Raw genomic sequence first — 22,001 nt, forward strand, 5'->3', positions numbered from 1 at the left:
ATGAAATAAAAACGAAAAAATATAAAGACTTTAGAGGCATTTTAGATTATGACAAAGAGCATTACAAAAGTACAAATGTTTGCCATATATGTAAAAAGGAAGAATACCTGATGCTTTAGATGATAAAAGAATTATAGACCAGTGCCATTTAACTCGGAAAATTTATAGGATCAGCACATATTTGCTGCATATTTGATAATTTATCACATAATCTTAGATAGAAATGTTTAGAGAAAGTCCAAAATTTTATTCTGGTAAAAACTTAACTCTTATTACACAAAAAAGTATTTATTATGACCGCATGAATTCTGAAGAAAGATCTAAGGAAACAAAGTTATCAGCTCAAGATAAATTTGATGCTATATTAAATGAAAGTAAATGTTCCAATGAGTACAGCGAGTGGGAAAAACATGGAATGAGTTTGAGATTAAAAATTTGGGTGAATATACTGATTTGTATGTAAAATCGGGTGTATTAATAATAGCTGATATCTTTGAAAACTTTAGAGATATGTGCTTAACATACAATTTTGATCCCAAATGGTACTTTACACCACCAGGCTTAACTTGGGAAGTGATGTTAAAAATCACAAATATTGAATTAGAGTTGTTGAGTGATTATACCATGAATTCAATGGTGGAAAAGGAACAAGGATATGTGTAGCTCATTGCTGTAATAGATGTTGAAAAGCAAATAATAAATACATGAAAAATTATAAGTAAACAATGTGTTATTTAATGTATCTAAATGCAAATCATTTGTATGGATGAGCTGTGAGTCAGTATCTACCACATGGTTGATTTAAATTGAACAACAATAATGATTGGCTTAATAAAATAGATGTTTTAGATATTGGGTATATATTAGAAGCCGATTTAAAATATCCTAAAGAACAACATGGGAAACATTAAATATGTCTTGAATATCTTAAAAATATAATTCCATATGGCTTTAGACAAGCTAAATTACTAACAGTTTTGTATCATAAAGAACACTATATTGTTCATTATAGAAACTTAAAGCAGTATTTGAAAATGGGTTTAAAATTGGAAATCATTCATTGAGTACTGGAATTTAAACAATTTGCTTGGTTAAAGAAATATATAGATGTGAATAGAGAAATGAGAACTAAAGCTGCTGATGATTTTGAGAAAGATTTCTGTAAATTTATGTCTTCTATAGTTCAGTATTTAGAAAACAATGGAAAACATCTGAAAAAGAACTGATGTGAGTGTATGCTGTTTTTGAGAAAAAGCTAAAAAAATTAATTGCTAAACCAAATTTTAAACAGAGAACTATATTTGAAGAAAATTTAGTTTAGTTGCTGTTCATGTGAATAAAAATTCAGTCATCTTTAAAAAACTGTCAGTGGTAGAATGAGTGTACTAGATTTATCAAAATGATTGATGATGACTTATTTGGATAATAGTATGTTACTGTAGATGAATACATATAGTTTCTTATATTTTACTAGTATTATTATTTATTTTTTGTTAACTCTAACTCCCTGTGTCCTACGAAGTATACTAGAAAACACAAGTAAGTTATAACACTAACGAAATAAACAAATGTGCAATAAAACCGCACAAATTAAATATATTTTATTAAAACTGGGGATTTTTATGAAGATATGAAAGATATGATTGATTATTTTGATACATCTGATTACCCAAAAAATAATAAGTTTAACATTCCCAGGTAAATATAAAAGTTTTAGTCGAAAATGAAAGATGAAAATAATAATGTAATTAGGGAAGAATTCTTTGAATTCAGAATGAAAATGTATGTCTGTAAAACCGAAAAGGCTATAACTAAGAAGTCAAAAGGTTTTAAAAAATGTGTTTTTAAAAAACAAAATCTCCTTTGGAGAATATAAAAATAGTTTGTGTAATAAAAAATAAGCATTATAAAACCATGATTTTAATTAGAAGTTTAAATTATAACTTATATTTGGTTCAAGTGAATAAAAAATCATTATCACCTACAGATGATAAACACTTTATTTTCGGAAATGGAATTCACATGTGAACATTAGATAGTTCTGAAAACCTATCATTAGTAAATAATGGAAGAATATTACACTGAAACTGAGTGACTTAGATCCAGGGAAATATCAACTGGTATCTTTGAAAAACATCCCATTAAAATATGAAGATTTAGCAGTATTTAACTTGCAGAAAATGATGAAAAAATAAATTATTATCTTAAAAAGAGTCCTTGTGATGAAGAAATTGAAAAGTACATACTGGGATTATATTTTTAATTTCAAAAGAAAGTATCATTATAAGTTTTTTAAAAAAAATCATACCATATAAATGGATATCAGTTGGTTAGAAGTTTGTGGACAGATAAATTATCTGAAGGTTTAATTAGAAATTTTTAAAATGCTGTGGTTTGGACATTTATTTTAAAATAACAAGTATTACCAGAGTCTTTTATCATAGACTATAAAGACAGAGTAAATTGTCCTAATATTTGTGTATATCAAAGACTATAGAAAGATTTTTTTATTGAGAATGAACATTTAACTTATTGCGATATCAGACATTGTCTAAAAAGTTTATTGTTGAAAATGCTTCTAAAGTAAATTGGGAAAAAATTTCAGAATTCCAAACGTTAAGTGATAATTTCATTATAGAAAACTCAGATAACTTAAATGTGACATTATCTCCTAGATATGAAAATATATCGTAAATTTCTACAGACTACTTGGAAGATGTTATAGATTAGAATGAAGTTTTAAATATCAAAATACCTTTCGTAATTAATATTTTTGCACCAACTGCGACAGACATGCCAGTGCGCTCACTTTCCCACTGACACTCCATTGTAACAGAGCATTTTCTCATTCATCCCGTCTGTCAGCGCATTCATGTCAGAGTTTTGGAATGTTGTAGAAACTAATATTTTGGCACAAGAGGGTGTTATATGACCATAGGATCTGCAATAAACAGGTCCATAGGATTTGATCTTCTACATATGTCTTCTACTTGAAATTAGACAAACATGACTCACATGCACTTGAATTTTGATTATATAAATATCAGGAGAAAGAAATGTTCTCAACTTGCAGGCTGCCTGATGGCTCTTTAAATATGCATATGGTGTTTATTAATGAATGCTATGGGAGGTCTTCCCCCCCCCCCGAGTTTTGGCCGTTTCTTTATATGTGCAAGAGATTGCGTTACAAAATTTTGCAAATTCAAAGAATTGGACTCTTTTAAGTGTTTTAGAGCTGTTTCCACAGTAGCTCTTCAGATTTTGTCTGGATGTCTTCTGATCGATATTTTAGCTGAAAAAGAATATGCTGTCTTTAAATTAAAAGCCAGCAATAAAACTGTTGATTGCTTCAGTGACGTCTTCTCAGCTAGAGATTTTGACTTTGAGAAAGGCTTAGACATTCATCAAGCTTTATTAAAACGGTGGAATTGGCATAAAGGCCTTCCTAATTTGACAGGCTACACTGTTTTTACAGATGGATCTAAATTAAATGATCATGTAGGAGCAGCCTTTTGTGCGTTCTCACATGAGAAACTAAGCATACAAAGGAAATATAGACTTTCTGACAATGCCTCTGTCTATCAGGCAGAGTTAGTGGCTCTGCAAGATGCCTTATATTGGCTTATTTCTAATTTTACGCTAGATCCCATAGAAATTTATAGCGACTGCAAAAGCGCAATTTTTTCAATCATGGATGTTTGTCCAAGTAAACGATTTAATTAAACAGATAAAAGATATGCTCATTTTACTTAGCGTTTTCAGAGATATTAAACTGTTTTGGACGAAAAGTCATATTGTGACTATTGGCAAAGGCTGCCACTGAAAATCAGTTTATTGATTTTGAAGCAGAGACTTCCTTTGACAGTTTCAAATCCTTTTTGAAAAGAAAAAGTTTGACTGTTTGGCAAGCAAAGTTAAACGACTCAGGATCTAAAGGAAGATTCACATATAATTTAATCTCAACTGTAAGTGAGAGAAGATGCCTAAGTAACAGGTATCTTAACCAAGCTTTAACTAATCATGGACATTTCCCATTTTATTATAATGGGTTTTCAATTAAAAATTGTGCCTGTCCTTGTGTCACGAGTAATGTCGATCTTGAGCACTTGTTATTTAGATGTTCTTCTATGAAAAATCTTGTTCTAAGATTTATTTCAGATATTGTTAAATTTAAAACTGTGATGGCTTTATGGATGAATAAGGCACCATAAGGAAAACGAAATGAACATTTATTAAAAATTAACGTTCAAAGAATAATGGTAAAAAAATTAACGTTCAAAGAATAATGGTAAACTCGGAGCACTACCTGCTCCTACAACATAGTTAATCTACCACCTGCTTCCTCTGAGGCTAACATGCAACTGTCGTCTCTCTCACTTGCTGGGCTCTCCAGTGCAGCTGATTGGCTCACCGCAGCCAGATACATTAAACCCCTCTGGTAAGATTGTGCTATGCCAAAGCGAAGCAGAATCTGAGAACTGAACCAGCAAATACAAACTTAAATTGTATACTCCCCAAACATAATTAATTCAAAATATATGAACATGTATACATGACGTAATAACATACTTTAAAATAAATCTCACAACAGATGAACAGACGACTTGATACAATACCGGAGTTCTGTAATAAAACATATATGCAATACTATTTCAAAACACAATATTATAATGCAACATTAAATGAAAACCACTATTTTTTTTTTTTTTTTTTTTTTTTTTTTCTCTTTTTCCAAAACAGATGGAAAGTAGCTCTCGTACAATTCCGGAACAAAAGAAATTAACTAATGCAAAGTTTTAAAACATATTAGTTCATACGTAGTTCACACCTATTTCATTCACCCACTAGTCTTGAAAGACCATCTGCGTTTTTTAATTGTGCACCAGGGCAATGAGAAATATGAATATTATAACGCTTAAGTGCCATTGCCCATCTTTGTAATTTGGCAGAATGCGGTGCCGACTTATGCAAATATAATAATGGATTATGGTCTGTGATCAGCTCGATATTCGATCCAAACACCCAACACTCGAACTTTTTTAATGACCACACAACGGCATAAGCCTCGCGTTCAATAGTTGACCAGTTCTGCTGAGTCTTCGAAAGTTTTTGACTGGCAAAGCTGATAGGATGCAAACTGCCTGTGCTGTCTCGTTGTGACAAGCAAGCACCAACACCATATGAACTAGCATCACACTGTATGGTGTAAGGTTTTTCTGGTTCTGGAGTGTACAATTTTGGTGCTTCACACAGTCGACATTTCAGACCTTGAAATGCTGATTCCTCAACAGCAGTCCATGGAATTATCTCAGGAATTTTCTTTTTCATAAGCTCCGTCAATGGGCAAGTTATTTCTGCATAATTCTTTATGTAATCATGATAATAGTTGAATAAGCCTAATGCACACTTTAGAGCAGTCTTTGTTTTAGGACTTTTTATAATTTCGATGGCTTGTAATTTTTCAGGATCAGGTTGATGTCTTCCAGCTCCTATTATATGTCCTAAATACTTTATCTCCGAACATGCAAAAACACATTTGTTTACGTTCACCGTAAATCTGAGATCACTTAATGTAGTTAGCACAGCATCTAAATGTTTGAGATGACAATTCCAATCTGGTGAAAAGATAGCAATATCATCAATATATGCTTTGCTCCACCTAGCATATAGCTTGTTGCTAGAGTCTGGTATAAGTAAATATACTAGATCACCATTTTTAAATTCCTTCAAACTTTTGCGACGGTTAAAATAATATGCATAAGCTTCTTGTTTTTCCATGGCAGATAAAGAAGCGAGCTTGGATGCTTTCTCTAAATTTATCTTTAATTCTTGTAAATAATCAACTGCTGAATTACTCAGATTAAGAGGTAATGGTATTTCACCGGACCATGATGATTTTAACACAGCTAAGGGACCTCTAGCTTCACGACCGTACATAAGCATAAATGGAGATACACCTGTAGTGCTATTTGGAACTTCACGATACGCAAAAAGTAAATAAGGTATGTGCTTGTCCCAATTAACAGGATCTGTGCGAATTACATGATGTAACATTTGTTTAAATACCCGATTCCATTTTTCCACTGAGCCGTTTGATGCTGGGTAACCAGGTGTCGAAAAACGAGGATGAGTTCCTAATCTTTTTTCAAATTCTTGAGTTAATTGTGAGGTAAAATTAGTGGCTTGATCGCTACAAATTATTTCTGGAATGCCGGTTCTCATAAAATTATCTAAAAGAGCATCACAAGTAGCTTTAGCAGAAAGACTTTTTAAAGGTATGACTTCTGGCCATTTTGAATGATTATCTATCAAACAAAAACAATATTTATGTTTCCTTCCTGAAGGCGATGAAATTTCACCAATAATATCTATATTTACTGTATGAAAGGGATATGGTGCGCAAACAATAGGAGTAATCGGAATTTTATCCGATTGTCTTTCCGGACTTTTTAGTTGACATCTTTCACATGTTCTACAATAATTTTCTACATCTTTGGATATGTTCGGCCAATAAAATGAAAGCTTAATTCTTTCTTTAGTTTTCCTCATACCTAAATGATTTCCGAATATGGAATCATGAGCTAATTGAAGGACTTTATTTCGATAATTCTCGGGCAAAACTAACTGTTTTATGTTTTCCCCACATATTTTTTCTTTATGAAATAATAATTCGTCCTGTAAAAAGAAATTATTCTTCCCTAATTTTGCGTCCTTAAAAGAATTTATTAATGTTTGACAGTTTCTCTGATCGACCTTAAACTTATTCGATTCCGAATAACTGTTTAGTCTTTCATCATCCTGATTCGCAACTGAGCTATAAAAAAGATTTACATTTGAGAGTTCAACGGTGCCAAACTCAAGTTGTTTTTGTTCATGAGTTTTCGGTTTCGTTTCAGGGAAGACTGTTGATTCATTCTCGTCTTCAAATATGCGATCCCATACATTTGGTGTAATTAAACATTGAACATTGAGCTTATCTGTCAACGCGAACAGAGCTTCTTCGTGCGAATATAGACAACTATTTAGTTTTTTGTAATAAATGGGAATGGTTGCTAACGTTGCCTCTATGATGTCGCCAAAATGCAGAACTTAAAATGATTTTACCCTTACTTTCTATTTTTAAATCAAGAATTAAGGTAGTGTTAAAAATTGGCATTTCCGTACCTGAATCTTTTATAGCTTCTACTTGCTTCCCTGCAATGTAAATAGTAATCTTTTCCAAGGAATAAAAATTAAGTTATCTGTCGGAACACGCGTTTTTGTAAATGTTTAGAATTTACATTTGTAACAACCGCATTGTCCTTCGGTTTACTTGAAGTGTTAACTTTCGGTTTGACCGGAAAATTATTGTTCTGTTTATTGGACCTCTCAAATTTATTTCGCCTGTTCGGGCAATTCTTAGCCAAATGTAAACTGCTACTATACACATAACATTTTCGCGGTTTAAACGACTATTTCTGTTCATTTACCACTGAATCTTTTCTTAGCGCTGGTGGAATATATTTAGAGTTTTTGTTGCAGGAATCACGAAAATTAGTGCGTTTTTCACCTCTTATGTCATCAAATGATTTACCTTTTGCGATAAAATAAGATGATAAATAATTCCTTCGCTAGTTCTTCTGGACGTAGCCAACTTACACCTTGTCGAACTGCAACATGGCACGCTAATCACTATTCAGAGTTTGAAAAATTTTGTCAGAAATTATGAAGTTAATTAAAGACTCAAAATCATTGACGTATCTACTTTTACAATAATGGATCCAACGTGATCTTAAACGAGAGGTGAACTGCAAATGAGTTTCTCCAGTCAACCTTTGAGCTTGGCGAAACTTTTCTAAACATATAATTGGCGATGGTTCATATTCATTAAGGATTAAAGATTTAATTTTTTCATAATCTTTCAAATCATCATCTTTAATATATACTAGAACATTAGAAGATTTATCCCCTATAAGTTTAAGTAAAATTTCAGACTTAAACTCATTTGGTACGTTCTTATGCTTAAAAGCCCTTTCTATTGAATCAAAAAATAAGTTCCATGCTTCACCCTTTTTAGGTACAGAAATCGATAATGCCTGTACAGCTTTCAAAAGCTTATCTTTGTAACAACCATTTTTACGTTGTGTATTTTCTACGTTGTTACCAGATTCATTGCTACTTTCGATTTGCATCAAATGCAATTTCACAATTTCTTCTGACTTTTTCCTTTCTTCAACCGTAGTATTAAGAAATTCAATAACAAAACCTTTATCTTTCAAATATTCTTTAGAACTTAAAAGCTTATCTTTTAATTCTACAACTTTTAAATTAGAATCGGCTTCTTCACCAATTACCTTCAACACCGAAATCAAATCACTTTTAACTACTCCCTTAAACATATTTAGAAGAAATTATCGTTAAGGCACAATAAGGAAAACGAAACAAACATTTATTAAAAATTAACGTTCAAAGAATAATGGTAAAAAAATTAATGTTCAAAGAATAATGGTAAACTTGGAGGACTACCTGCTCCTACTAGATAGTTAATCTACCACCTGCCTCCTCTGAGGCTAACATGCAACTGTCCTCTCTCACTTGCTGGGCTCTGCCAGGCAGCTGATTGGCTCACCACAGCCAGGTACATGACAAATACTCTAAAGGATCTATGTAAAAATACAGTGACTAAATTGAAATTGTCAAATTTCATAAAATATGTATCTGCACATAAAACAAATTTATATATTGATTGTGTTTAAAAATTTCTTTGTCTGTCTTAAGAAAAATTATGGTGTTTATGATATTCTGTTAGTAACATATTTTTATCCATGTAAGTAACGTGTTATATTTTGTTTTACAAAGTATGTAATAATGTGTTATTTGTTTGTGTAGCTGGTAAATCTCACCAGCTTCTAGACTTTAAGTTCATATTTTAGCTGTTAATTCTATTTAAAGCTATTTCAGGTAGTATGGGGGTTATCGTATAGTCTGTAGTGCCATATATTCCGTAAAATACGGTAATTTTCTATCTATGCTGGATGCTTAATTCATCTCAGCTTATATTATTTTTGACATTTTAAGTACATGGACACCTAAATTTATTATTTTAAGTATTTAATTTTTTATCATTTTTGGGTAGAAAATGTATTTTTAATTTCAGCTATTTTTTTAATTATTAATCCTTGTAGTAGTTAAAAAAATTAGAATTTTTTTTATTTTAGGTATTTAAATTTTTTATATGATTTGTCCTCATCATTTTAAAATAATATTATTTTGTCTAAAATTACTAAATGTATATTAATTTTATGCATATCCTTATTTTTAAAAATAATTTATTTTTAAGTCTGCCTTTTTGTTTGAGAAGTCATACATATGAAGGCACTAAAATAATAATAATAAGTCTCTGTTGTTAAATAATAAGGAATCTGCATGTATGTATGTCTGCTCCTCATATTGTGGAAAAATTGCTACATCTAGAGCTGTCAAATTTTAAACGGAAATAGTTCTTCATTCAAATGTGAACCTTGATGTCTGAGTTTTTGATTTTTTTATATATTTAATACTTTGTGTGAATTTAATGCATTTTTATTAGCAAACTCAGCAATTTAAAAGCAAAGTGTTTCTACTCTTCAAAGTGCAAGATATTTACATTTCAGATTTAATCAGAAAACTGAGCAATTTAAAAGAAAAGTACCGTTTTATAAAGCTTAAGATATTCATCGTTCAAACTTAATCAATAAACTCGACAATTTAATAGAAATGTGTTGTCACTGCCTGATACTTATCTTCCACATGTCAGCATGATTTTTATTTTTAATGTATGTAATTTTTCATTGAAATTCAATCAGTCTGTTACACGATTAACAATATAAGCATTCTAAAAGCAGTAATTGCAGCTTTTCTTCTCTATTATTTTTAATTACTGGCTGCAGTCCTTAAAATCACGATACATATGTATATATATATATATGAATTCAAAATAAAAGTAATGAGTAAATTAAAAAGCTTATGACCTGCGCTAAAGCTGTTTCCTGTCTTCTCTAGGAAATAGAATCATTCTTATGAATCAGCTTGATACTTAATTATCAATGAGAGAAAATAAAATTGGAATCTTCTTTATTAAGTAAAATGTAATTGCATTATTTATTATTTTGTAAAGGGAATTTTCTATAATAATTGAATTTCTGTTTCTTTGAGATGGTATATGTTTTCTTATTATAAGTTACTCATTTATATATATATTTTCTTTTTTATATTAACTATTTTTCATGAATAAAGTTCAACTGTGTTCTAACTAAACTATTAAACTATATTCATACCAAGATATGATTGTAGTCACAAATTCAGCATTTTTGTACTTGAAAATTTATCGGAAATGGAGAATAAACAAATCATTTGGGAAGCAACGAAAATATCTGAAGGAATAAAAGCTTAAATCCTTTCTTTATCTGTATATGCATGCATACAATAAAATTTCTGTAGAAATAAGGTAATTACAATTCTAAAGCCAATTTCTTTTAAAAAATTATTATTATTTGTTTTTGTTTTCAAGTAATTTTTATGAGATGACATATTAATTGTCTTATGATTTACAGTGAAATAAGGAAAAAACTATTATAATTACAGTTGGAATTACTTTTTTGATACTCTAAATTTATAATCAGGCACTCATTTTATAGGTTTTATTTGCCCTGTTCAAACTCCTGAAGGAGAAAATACTGGTCTATATAATCAATTGACAACAGGAACTGAGGTAATACATGTTAAAGTGCATCTACAATTCCCCCACCATTATTTGATGTTTTTCATATTTTGTGCGTATTAATCATTTAAAGCTTTGGGAGGAGATTTAAAGCATTATAAGTTTTAAAAAGGAAAACTATTTTTAATGATACTGGTTTGCTGCTCTTTTCGTGACAGTTGAAGGAAATTTTAAAATTAAATTGTTCTTGCGATTTTCTAACTGAAATAACATTGATAGTGTTTTTTCTGTAGCACCTGTTTATTTTACTTCAGATATTTAAATATTTAATTAAAATATACTTCAGCATTAAGTTCATAAATAGTTGTAAAAAAATGTAATTTCTAATAAGTAAAAAAGTTAATACGCGAAAAAAATTTTTATTAAAAAAAAATAAATGAATAAATTAAAATTAGGATAAAAGCCTATATCTTTTTATCCTAATTTTTTCAGAATTTAAAAGTGTTAGACTTATATTCATTAAATTTTCTCTAGGAAGTAGAATCATTTTTATGAATCAGCTTGATAATTAATTATCAATGAGGAAAATTAAAATTGAATTCTTCTTTATAAAAAAAAATGTAATTGCATTATTTATTATTTTGTAAAGGCAGTTTTCTATCATATTTCGAATTTTGTGTATAAAGCTTAGATACTAAGTAAGAAAATGATTTTTATAAGAGATAATATTTTTTGTATAAAATTGTCGATGCAGAATGTTGAATTTATATGTATATATTCTATATATCTTTAAAGGAAATTTTGAAGTATATTTTAGTTTCCATTTTACTTTGCCTTAAATAATTGCCTAAGTTGGTTTTTATGTGTAAAGTGAATTGTTTTAAGTTTGCTTGAGAAAAAAAGTTACTGTATTCTAATATGATACTTATTTCAGAAGTAAGAAGTCCAGGAAGTTTATTTTTCCTGTTTCAAAAGTAAAAGACATTTGGCTATTCCTCCCCCCCAAAGAAAATAAAGAAAAAGAGAAATTTTAATTACCGTTTCAAAACTTGGCTATCCCTCATTATTTTTTCTATGTGTTCAGTATTAAGTAATTTTTATGGGAAAGAACAAACTTTTTTTCTAATTTGTTCATATAGTTTTCGAGCTGGAAGCTGGGCCAGATCGTATTTGTGGCTTTCAAATCATCACTTTTTTATTGCAACATTGAACAGGAAGTTAGTTCATGATGTGAAATAGGATGTAGAAATTTGCTAGTGCAGTTTAAGGATATTAAAAGGGTTAATTAAATATTTTGCAATAAAACTTCTAATGACATTGTGGATTTGAATATAGAGGTACATGTTGCCATGAGAAATAATTCCCGAGAACTGTATTTCTGATAGCCAGTTCTGAATGCCTTATCTCTTTTATAAAGTTATTTTTCAATATATCCTATAATTCACAATTTTTTAAACATGTTTCATACTAGATTTTTACATTGATACATCTCCACTTGCCCTTCACTCTTTAGAATCTACCAGAAGAACACATTTTTATCCTAGAAAATCGTACTCATGATCTTATATTCTTATTGAGTTTACCTAATTTTTTTCTCTCTAGGGGAATTTGAAAAATGCCATTCTTATTTTATTATGACATTTTTGTTGAAAATCTACATTTAATCACCAGGCACTAGAACAATATTACCTATTTTAGCATCTAAGAGTGCATTTATAGAAACTCTTTTTTTTTTCTCATTTATTATTTTCAAGTAATATATTGCACATAATGTTAAAGCTTAAATTTATGAGCTCTGTGCTTTGTAACATATAAAGTATATGGAAATTCCATGGCAAAAACTTTTAATTTTGAGGTTGTGTTTCTCTTAAATCTCTGCATTTGCTTGTTCTTCTTCCATTTCAAATATTGATACAGTCTTCCTAAACTCGCATGACCGCTGTCTTAACATTTCTTTATTCATACTATATAATCATAGATTTAACACAATGTACAGAGAATTTCACTTGTATTAAAATCTTTCACTCTGAAAAAATCAGATTACAGACTAGATTTCATAATAAATGTTCTAATTTATTTTCACAGCCATTGTAACTTATTCTTATGGAATGACAAATGAGACTAGATAGTAATAAATAACTTTTAACTAAGATAATTAATAACTGTTTGATGAAGCTACTTGAAAAAAAATCCAACCAGTAATTGTCCTTTTTTTTTTTTTTTTTTTTTTTTTAAATTTTCCTTTGGATCTTACTTTTGAAACAGGCTTTGTAGTATGCGTCATACGAAATCCGAGAAGAGTTTTTAAAATAAATATTAGTAAAAGAGAAAATAAAAAGCTTAATATTTATTTTTTAACTGGTCATTCATTATAACTTTACTGAACCTCTCTTTTCTTTTCAGGTTGTCAGTTTCTCCTCAGAAAAACTTGATGTTATTAGCCTGTTTAAAATGGGCATCATCCCATTTTGTGATCCAATTTTAGAAACAAAATTGCCTAGATATGTTGTTTATATTGATGGAATTATTTTTGGTTTTGTAGATGCTACATATGCTCAAAAGTTTGTTGCACATCTCCACCATAAAAGGAGCAATAGAAATAATATGGTAATTAATAAATTATACCAGAGTAATTTTTTAGTGAAATATCTTTTACTAGCATACAAAATTAAGAGTATTATCAGGTATTTTTATATATATTAGTGTTTTTTTTCCCCCTTCAGTTTCCTTTACGAACAGAAATTGTGTTCATTGACAAAAAGGAACCGCAGTTTCTATATCCGGGTATATATATTTTTTCATCACCATGTAGAATGGTAAGAAAAATAAGAAACAAGCTGTCTGGGAGAAAGGCATTTATAGGAACTTTTGAACAAATGTGTGTGAATATTGCTGTACAAGAGAAAGAGGTTTGCATAATATAACAAATTTTAGCTTAAAACTTAATGATTACTTTTGTTTTGTAACTAATTAGAAAGTTGAGTTTAATTTTATGCCCTCAGCATAAAATTTTTACCTTAAAATTAAACTATATAATTAATTTTCTTTTTTGTAACAATTAAATTTATGTTATGGATATTTCTTTTAGAACTCAGTTTATATAGAGAGAAAATTCACTGATATACTTAGTATTGCTGCTGGCCTGATACCCTTTAGTGAATACAACCCAGGCACAAGAAATATATTTTCAAGTGTGGTATGTATTTAATTTTATAATTTTAATCAGTTTATCAAAAGCGCATTTTAATGAAAAATTTGAATTGAGGAAAACTAAAATTATGCTTGAGCTTCATGACCTCCATTCTCTAATATGATATAATTCTAAATCCTGTGTTAAAGAAAACCAGTATCTAATGTGGTATGGTTCTAATTACTTTCTCATGAAAACATTGTATCCTAAATAGGTAAGATCAAACTTCTGGATGCTAATCATTAACACATTTATCTAATTTGTGAAAAAGAATTAAACAGAAGAGATAGTTAGAGGCTAAATGAACGAGAAACAGTGCAATGCCCTACACTTCTGTTTTGTATTTCAGTCAATAAGGGGGAGTGTTATTTTATATGTTCTTCCGGTTCTGAATACAAAACATGCTCCCATGTTCTGTATGCAGAACCCGAAGAACATTTGCCTGTGTTCCAGTTAGTGATCGGAAACACTAACAACACATCTCTGGGAGATGCTAACAGGAGTAAATGTATAGAAAATAAGGTTTCTTCAGTAATGCAGAGTATGAATAAAATGTTCATAAATTAAATAACTGCACATACTAATTTAGGATCATTTTTATGAAATATAATAATTTGTCATCAAGTGGATAAGTGAAGATAAGGATAGTGTTGACAGATCAACTTCCAATTCATTGCGCGGCGCCGCGGCGTTAAAGCTAAACAAAGTTAGATAAACAAACATTAAAGTTTAGATAAACAAAGGATATGCCTTTATCAATTTTTTGCAGCAATTCCACTTTTTGTTTAATGGACATCGAAACATGCTTTCCCTTTGTAGATCCAGCATCAGAAATTCTATTTGACATAATCGAAAGTTCAAGCTTACTTTTATAAAATTGCTCTAACAGTCTGCAAAAAATAATAAGCCGAATCCAATTCGAAGATTAAGGAACAATGCAATCTGCAACAGTAACTGAATTAGATAATTTTAGCTTAGCTTATACCGTCCGTTTTACATTAAACGCGCATTCGTAAACGTATTTTGTGCACGCGCACACTCATATTTGCAGCCGTAAAGGTCTTACGCGTATGCGTCAATGTGTCGCATGCGCAGAAAGTTTGTAGCTTTGAGGTCCGGATTATGGGTGTCCAAATTAACGACTTTTGACTGTACTATAATTCCAAGGTTCGTACGGTCCTTAAGAGTCCTTAAAAGTCCTTAAGTTTTTTGGAATCGATTTTTGGTCCTTAATTTCCGCCAAAATCGGCAGAAGGTCCATCATTTTAATCATCTGAAATTTCTGTCTGTTTTAACGACTGCCATTTTGAATGTGAATTAGCATTTTGGAGAAATATTTTTGGCGATTCGCTGACAGATATCGTTATTTTTGAATGGGTGAATGCGTTCATGGGTTATAATGTGTTAATATTTCTAAGTAAATGTTGGGATAGAGTTTCTGAACAAAAGGTGAAACATAAGCATTTCGAAATTATTTAATTTTTTTCTAATGAAGAGCTCTTAAACAACTTTTTGCTTTTGGGAATGTGAATTTTTTTATTAAGTGGCTCAAAATTTGGCGATTTTAAGATTAGTTTTTATAGAGAATTTTTTATTCCAAGATCTGGGAATTTTTTGACGATTTTTTTAGAACATTGTAACATTGATAAATTTCATTAAAATAATGGTAATATATTGTAATTATATTTAAGAAATAACATTAAATTAAAGCATTTTTATTTTTCGCTGTCGTATCATAAAGTTCCATTTTGGCCACTTATTATGCAATATTTTGAATCTGAAAGATGAGGGTATAAAGCTATAAAGCGCAATTTAGGGAACAGTCCTTAGCAAAAGCAAAATAGCTATGTAATTAATTAAAAATGTCTTTTTCTTTTTCATGGTAAGAGTTTTCCCGTGTTATAGTCTTAGAATATTTAGAATTCTCAAAATATGCGTCACTTTTCTCTATAAAATTAATTTTACACTTTTTCCCCTCCAATTTTTTTTTTTTTTTTTTTTTCCCAAAATATTTTTGGCTTTTTGCTGTTACCGAATTGGTAGAGGTAATTTTTCTGCTAGGATTTTGGGCATTGCAGCTTGGAAAGTTTAGAAAGATTTGAAGGCAATACACCCACGGTTCATGATGTATCACTAAATTCTAAAAATTCTGCCACACCAGCTCTGTAACCGGACCTTACCATAAATATTTCATTAGAGATAAGAAGTAGTTTATGAGGCGAGGAGAAGTACAATCGTACTCATATGTCTAAAGAAATTAAATTAGCAGCTTTCTCTATCCATTCTAAATGCATTTAGTGATTTGAGAATAACAAAAATCTTTAATTAAATCCAAAAATTCTAAAATGAAAAGGAAACGTGGAAGAAAGAAACTGAATACATAACGAGATAGAAAATTATTCTTCAAAGATGTGTGCAGATATTATTAGGTAAATTACCTAGTTGTTTACAATTTCGGCCTTTACTATAATTTCCCATTTATATTTTCTCACCAGAATGCAAATCACTTAGACAGTTTGTAAACTGAGGTTTTTGGAGTGTATGACAAAAGTGTGTTTCTGATCTCCACTTGCTCCTTGCATTATTTCCTGACAACTCTAATAATTTGTGATTATTCATCTTTACATTACCGCTGCCGACATTTGAATTTGGTATTACGATAGTTACTGAGCCAGTTTAAAATGGAATTAAATTGTATAGTCTTTGATCAATCGTCCATATTTTTAGTTTGAATTTGATTCGTCTTGCTTAATTACATCACTACGAGCTGTAATTGATTTTATTAGCATAAGAACATACCTTTATGTTCCAAGTTCTTTTTAAATAAGAAGCTTATTTAAACCTTTGTCTGACTTCGTAGTTACTTTCAGACATAGCAATATTTTTTTTTTTTTTTTACATCTGTCGGGGGGTTGGACTATTTAACTTTTACCAGATCAAGTAAACCCTCATAGGTACATTTTGGAGAAGTTGATAGGTTTTGGGATAAAACATGCAGAAACTAGTGAGAACATTGTCTTGCATATTGAGACAAATTTCTAACTGTTAGAAAAGATGCTTAAAGAGAGGGAAATCGATATAAATTAGCCAAAATGTCTGGGAAGGCTTCAAATTGAAAAGACGCATGAATATTTTGTTGAGTGTTGTAGCTTTTAATGTGTAATTATCCTAATATCGTTTAAGAATCAATGTCATAAATTACTTGTATTTTAAACTGTGAAATTTTTTTAGTTTGTGATTTTAAAAAGGCTTTTTTTAACAAATATTGTTAAAAAATAAATAACATTTAATAGTGCCCATGTAAATCCATAATGATTAAGGTTGTCTAATACCTAATTTAATTATTTATAACTAACTGCTTACCTTTAAAAATTATCTCTCATATTAAAGCTAGTTATTGCCTTTCATTAACCCTTACTGTGGTCACAAGATAAAACACAAAAATATAAAAATTTGCATAAAACCTACTCTTCGCATCTAGTGAGACTTAAAATAATACAAAACAACTTATCGCCTCTGGTGTTTTAGTTGATTATTAGAACCTTAAAGTATATTAACTGAGTTACAACCCTGGAACTCTACAGAAAGCTACGACGCTAACTGCATCAGACAAAGCCCAGCTGACTTTTAAAACTTGCGCACCCTGCTAACACCAGGCCTTTCAGGTTTGCTCTGATCAGCACGTCTCTCTCTAGGCAAGCAAGAATGGTGACAACAGCCAGTCTTTTGTTTTGAATCAAACTGATTGTGATTTTACTTCCCATTTTAACCTATGTCACTTCACATAAAATCTACTTACTATTTACCAAACCTCTAGACTGATCAAGTATGTGACAAAATGAGTCATTTAAAAAAAAAAAAAAAAAAAAAAAAAAATCATCATAAAGCTAACTGTAAGTAAAACCTAAATAAAATGTCATGTATCTTCTTTCAAATATGTCCAATTATTACAAGTGTAAAATATCTAATGCTACTTGATAAGTTTCATAAAGTTTATTTTATTCTCAAACTTATTAATAATTATGTTAATTAAGTTATGTTTAATAATAATGCATCTTACTTACGGATCTATTTTATTTTTAGGATGGTATTGCAAAGTGAAGTTCAAGCATAGATAATATTTTTAATTGAATTTTTTCAGTTCCCATTTGCTCATAGGTCCTTATTTTTTCCATTATTGGTTTTTAAAAGTCCGTAAAAGCACTTAATTTCCGTGTGCAGAAATGTGTATGAAACCTGAATTCAGGAATTCAAGAATGTCTGAATTGCTCAGCTGCAATTTCAAATTACCCCTTTGTTGGTCTAGATTTTTTGTTAAAGGATTCAGATATTAGGAACTGACAATTATACGTATAATTTTTTTTTTTTTTTTTTTGTTTGTTTGTTTGTTTGTTTGTGAATAAATTTTTATCCTTTACATCCAATTCGGAGAAGTTAAAGCAATTATTTAAAAACATTTTTATAAAAATAAATAACATTTTTCTTCAGAATATGAATAATTTGGCTTAAATAGGAGTCTAGTCAATTTTAATATGTTCATTTCATTTTAAAAAGTAATCGTAATTAAGTATTTTGTTTGTAAGTGTAAAATCCCAGAAATTGGCATACTTCATTTTCTGCATATATTCATTTCAAATACAAATGACTTCAAACGACTGAAAATTCAGATATTTTAAAACTTCTTAATTTATCTTATCTTAACAGTTATATTTTCAGTAAATTCATACTTTAATAGGTTAATATTAGGGACAATATCCATGTTTAACTTACAATCACAGTTATATCATGAATAAAAAAAGAAAAAACTTTTTTAAAATTAAGTTAAACAAAAAGCATAGGCAACAGGATTACATGTACTGTTACAGTTAATAGATAAATGCTGTTAATAATAAAAATGCATTTTCAAACTGTTTAATCTAAGGAATAAGTTTATTTGATTATGTAAGTTAAATCAATTTTAAAAAGTGTCATTGAATTTAAAATCATTTAAAAAGTTTATTAGACCTTTTTATATTTTATTATATAATGTTTATATATCTCTGAGTACATACAGTAAATTATGTATTGTTGTGAATGAAAATAATGCCTAAATACTATGACATTATCTGCTGTCACTGTTGTTGACCCATGCGATTTTTATATCTTTTCGTATTTTCTGTAGTGAGTTTAATGTTACGTTGTAATGGTAATTTTCCAGTCATTTCATGATAAAAAAAAAAACATATTTTTAAACTTCTTTTTCTTCTTCATAATCTCCACAGCCTGTTACAGGCCAAGGCTGTCTCTCCAAGTTTTCTCCACCTGATCCCATCCGGTGCAATAGCCCTCTATGAGTTAACTTCGATTAACCTTAAATCCTTCTTGGCGTCATCTGTCCATCTAGTGGGTAGCCTTCTTCTTTGTTTTACTCCTTCAGTTCTCGAAAAGTTTATCTTTTTGGTTGGAAATGCATCATCATATCTAAACACATGGCCCAGCCATCTGATACAAGATGCTTTTATGATTCTCACAGTATCAGTTTTACCATATTTCCTATATTTTCCATATAATTTATGATTAAAGAGAATCCTTCACATGTCATTCTGTTGTACCGCTCCAAAGATCTTTCTTAGGATTTTTCTTTCAAAAATTGATATCAGGTCTTTCTCTGCTCTGTTAAGTATCCAACATTCACTTCTGTAAAGGACAACAGGCCTTATTAAAGTTTTATATAAATTTAATTTAATTTTTATGTTGATTAACCATTTTAGACTGGCTATGATTAATTTATAATCTAGTTAAACTGCCCTCGATGAAACAGGAGTTGAGTGTATTTGTATGAGAATATATGGATAAAGATTCATACCTATGAAGCATTAATTAATTTATTTTTATGAATTTAAAAGATTACTTTTTTCTGGGGATATAAAAGAAACACTTACTTACACAGGCTTAAAAATGTAAACTAAGCTATATCTGAAGTTGAATGTATCTGTATTTTGATTTAATACAAGTTACAGTATTAAATTTTGGATTTAGTTTTGATCAGTTTATTATGGCGAAATAATTTTAAGAAGGTAATGTATTTTTACTAATTCAACTGTTTTTGTTTTCTAGAAATGTTGCACTGGATGTTTCAATTTGGATGAATTTTTTATTCTTTTATACAAATAATATTTTTAACTGATATTGTTCAGAAAAGAGTGTTACTTTTGCATTTTTATTGTCAGAAAAGGAAATGTTTATTTAATTTTTCAAATATGTTTTTTTTAGGGGGAGTATATTTCCTTATGCATCACAAGTATTACATGAGGTTTACAAAACATAAGTAAAAAGACACATCAACTTTAAATAATGCAATTAATTCAAACATCTTTGACCAAAAGAAACATACACAAAAGAGAAAAATAATATGCAAAGATAATCATTTAAAATATTCAAAATAAACATCGATAAAGTCATTAAAAGCAGGGTACACCAAGCGTAAAGAAACCAAATCATGACATTTCAGTAGCCAATCAATTCCAGTTGATTTTAGTCTACATGCCACTGAATGTTTTTCATAATTTTAAGCAAAGGGAAGTCAAAAAGTAGGTGGAAAATGCCGAGACCACAGTAACACCAATTGAAAGACGTTATCTTAAACCGTTCAATAGAAACATTAAACTTGCCATGCTCAGACAGAAATTGTGTAATGTTAAAAATTGACAATAAATTCATATTTTTCAATCTTTCAAAGATAGTCAGAAAGAACTTCCTTGTAATATCTCTTAGCACAAGCGATGTAATCATAATTCCATTGTTCAATCATTTTATCTTTGAATATTTTTTAAAATATGATTTTAGAATATTTACTTCAACATTAATATCTCTTTTAATTGCATTCTTACCAAGCCAACCAGCTCTCTCGTTTCCATAAATCCCGGTAAAACCACTAACAAATAATAATAATAAAAAAAAAAAACATTGAAACATCTCCAGTAGATTCCCGAGAGACTGCTGTATATTAACAATAATATCATTACATATAATGTTAAAGATATGCCTGGTTCATTTGTTTACTGTTGCAATTCGAGACGAGCAAATAAACAGATTTAAAATTCTTATCTTGATAAAGCGTAATCCATGCTTGCCGATATAAGAAACATGATCAATATTATTAGTGCACAAAATAGCACATTTATTAGGTATTAGAAGAAAAAATATCTAGTGATGATTACAAGCATAGTTTACTGTCCATTGCATAATGCGAGAATGAGTCATATAAGGAGAGAAGGTTTCTAATTCTTTTTGGATCAAATCCAATTCCTGTTAGTGGGAGTGAGGGGAAAATTAACGTAGGAGGGTACAGCTTCATCGCTGCTGTTATCAATTGCTCCACAATCTCCCACTCGATGAGCTGTTCCGTTCAGAGTAAGACCAACTCCTTTTAACAAAAGTTCCAGCTGTTGTCTGGGTAAGGGTTTTGTGAACATGTCTGCACACATCATTTTGCTGTTGCAGTGTCGTAATTTAACAATTCCTTGATTTTGTGGATCACATACGTAGTGATATTTCACATCGATGTATTTGGTGTAACTGCTCCCTTTTTCTTTTTTGGAAAGATTTATGCAGGATATGTTGTCCTCGAATACGATGTTAGCTTCCTGTTGAGTGAAGCCTAAATCTTTCATCAGTTGTCCTATCCATTGTAGCTCCTGCAAGGCTAGAGCTGGAGCAATGTATTCATTCGGCTTCTGTCGAAGATAAGGTGACACAATTTTGTTTCTTGCTTGTCCATGATACCATACTGTTTCCTATTTGAAATATATGTTCAGATGTGGATTTTCTGTCAGAGATATATCCTGCGCAATCAGCGTCACTGTAAACTTTGATGACTGGTGCACTATTAGATTTTAGATGTAATTTGTAATCAAAATCATACGATACTTCGACGATATGATACGTATCGTATGATTTTGATTATACAATTCCAGTCCGATGCTGATGGATTTTTAACTTTTCTGCTAAGTATTCCAACAAAATTTTCTGTTTCAGGTCTTGATACTGTTGCTAAATATAAGTGCTTCCCTATATTTCTGATTGTCCACTGCTTCCCTATATTTCTGATTGTCGAGAAAAACGTCATCCTGGTTGTTTTGGTTCTTCATAAAA

At 29.9% G+C, this 22,001-nt stretch overlaps 1 protein-coding gene across 15 annotated transcripts in view; it reads left to right on the top strand.

The window, feature by feature from the left end:
* The window catches only part of LOC118205064 (DNA-directed RNA polymerase I subunit RPA2-like), a 233,168-nt gene that overhangs the window by 118,570 nt on the left and 92,597 nt on the right, over window positions 1-22,001 (top strand). For all 15 annotated transcript variants that reach the window (XM_085818432.1, XM_085818443.1, XM_085818441.1 and 12 more), the window contains 4 exons: window positions 10,656-10,729; window positions 13,082-13,285; window positions 13,402-13,587; window positions 13,767-13,874. In XM_085818432.1, the coding sequence (XP_085674558.1) occupies window positions 10,656-10,729; window positions 13,082-13,285; window positions 13,402-13,587; window positions 13,767-13,874 (572 nt within the window). The remainder of the gene's footprint in view (window positions 1-10,655; window positions 10,730-13,081; window positions 13,286-13,401; window positions 13,588-13,766; window positions 13,875-22,001) is intronic.

The sequence above is a fragment of the Stegodyphus dumicola genome, chromosome 6 (assembly GCF_044657685.1).
Source record: "Stegodyphus dumicola isolate Sdum_Otavi_A_Nest chromosome 6, ASM4465768v1".
Taxonomy (NCBI): Eukaryota; Metazoa; Arthropoda; class Arachnida; order Araneae; family Eresidae; genus Stegodyphus; species Stegodyphus dumicola.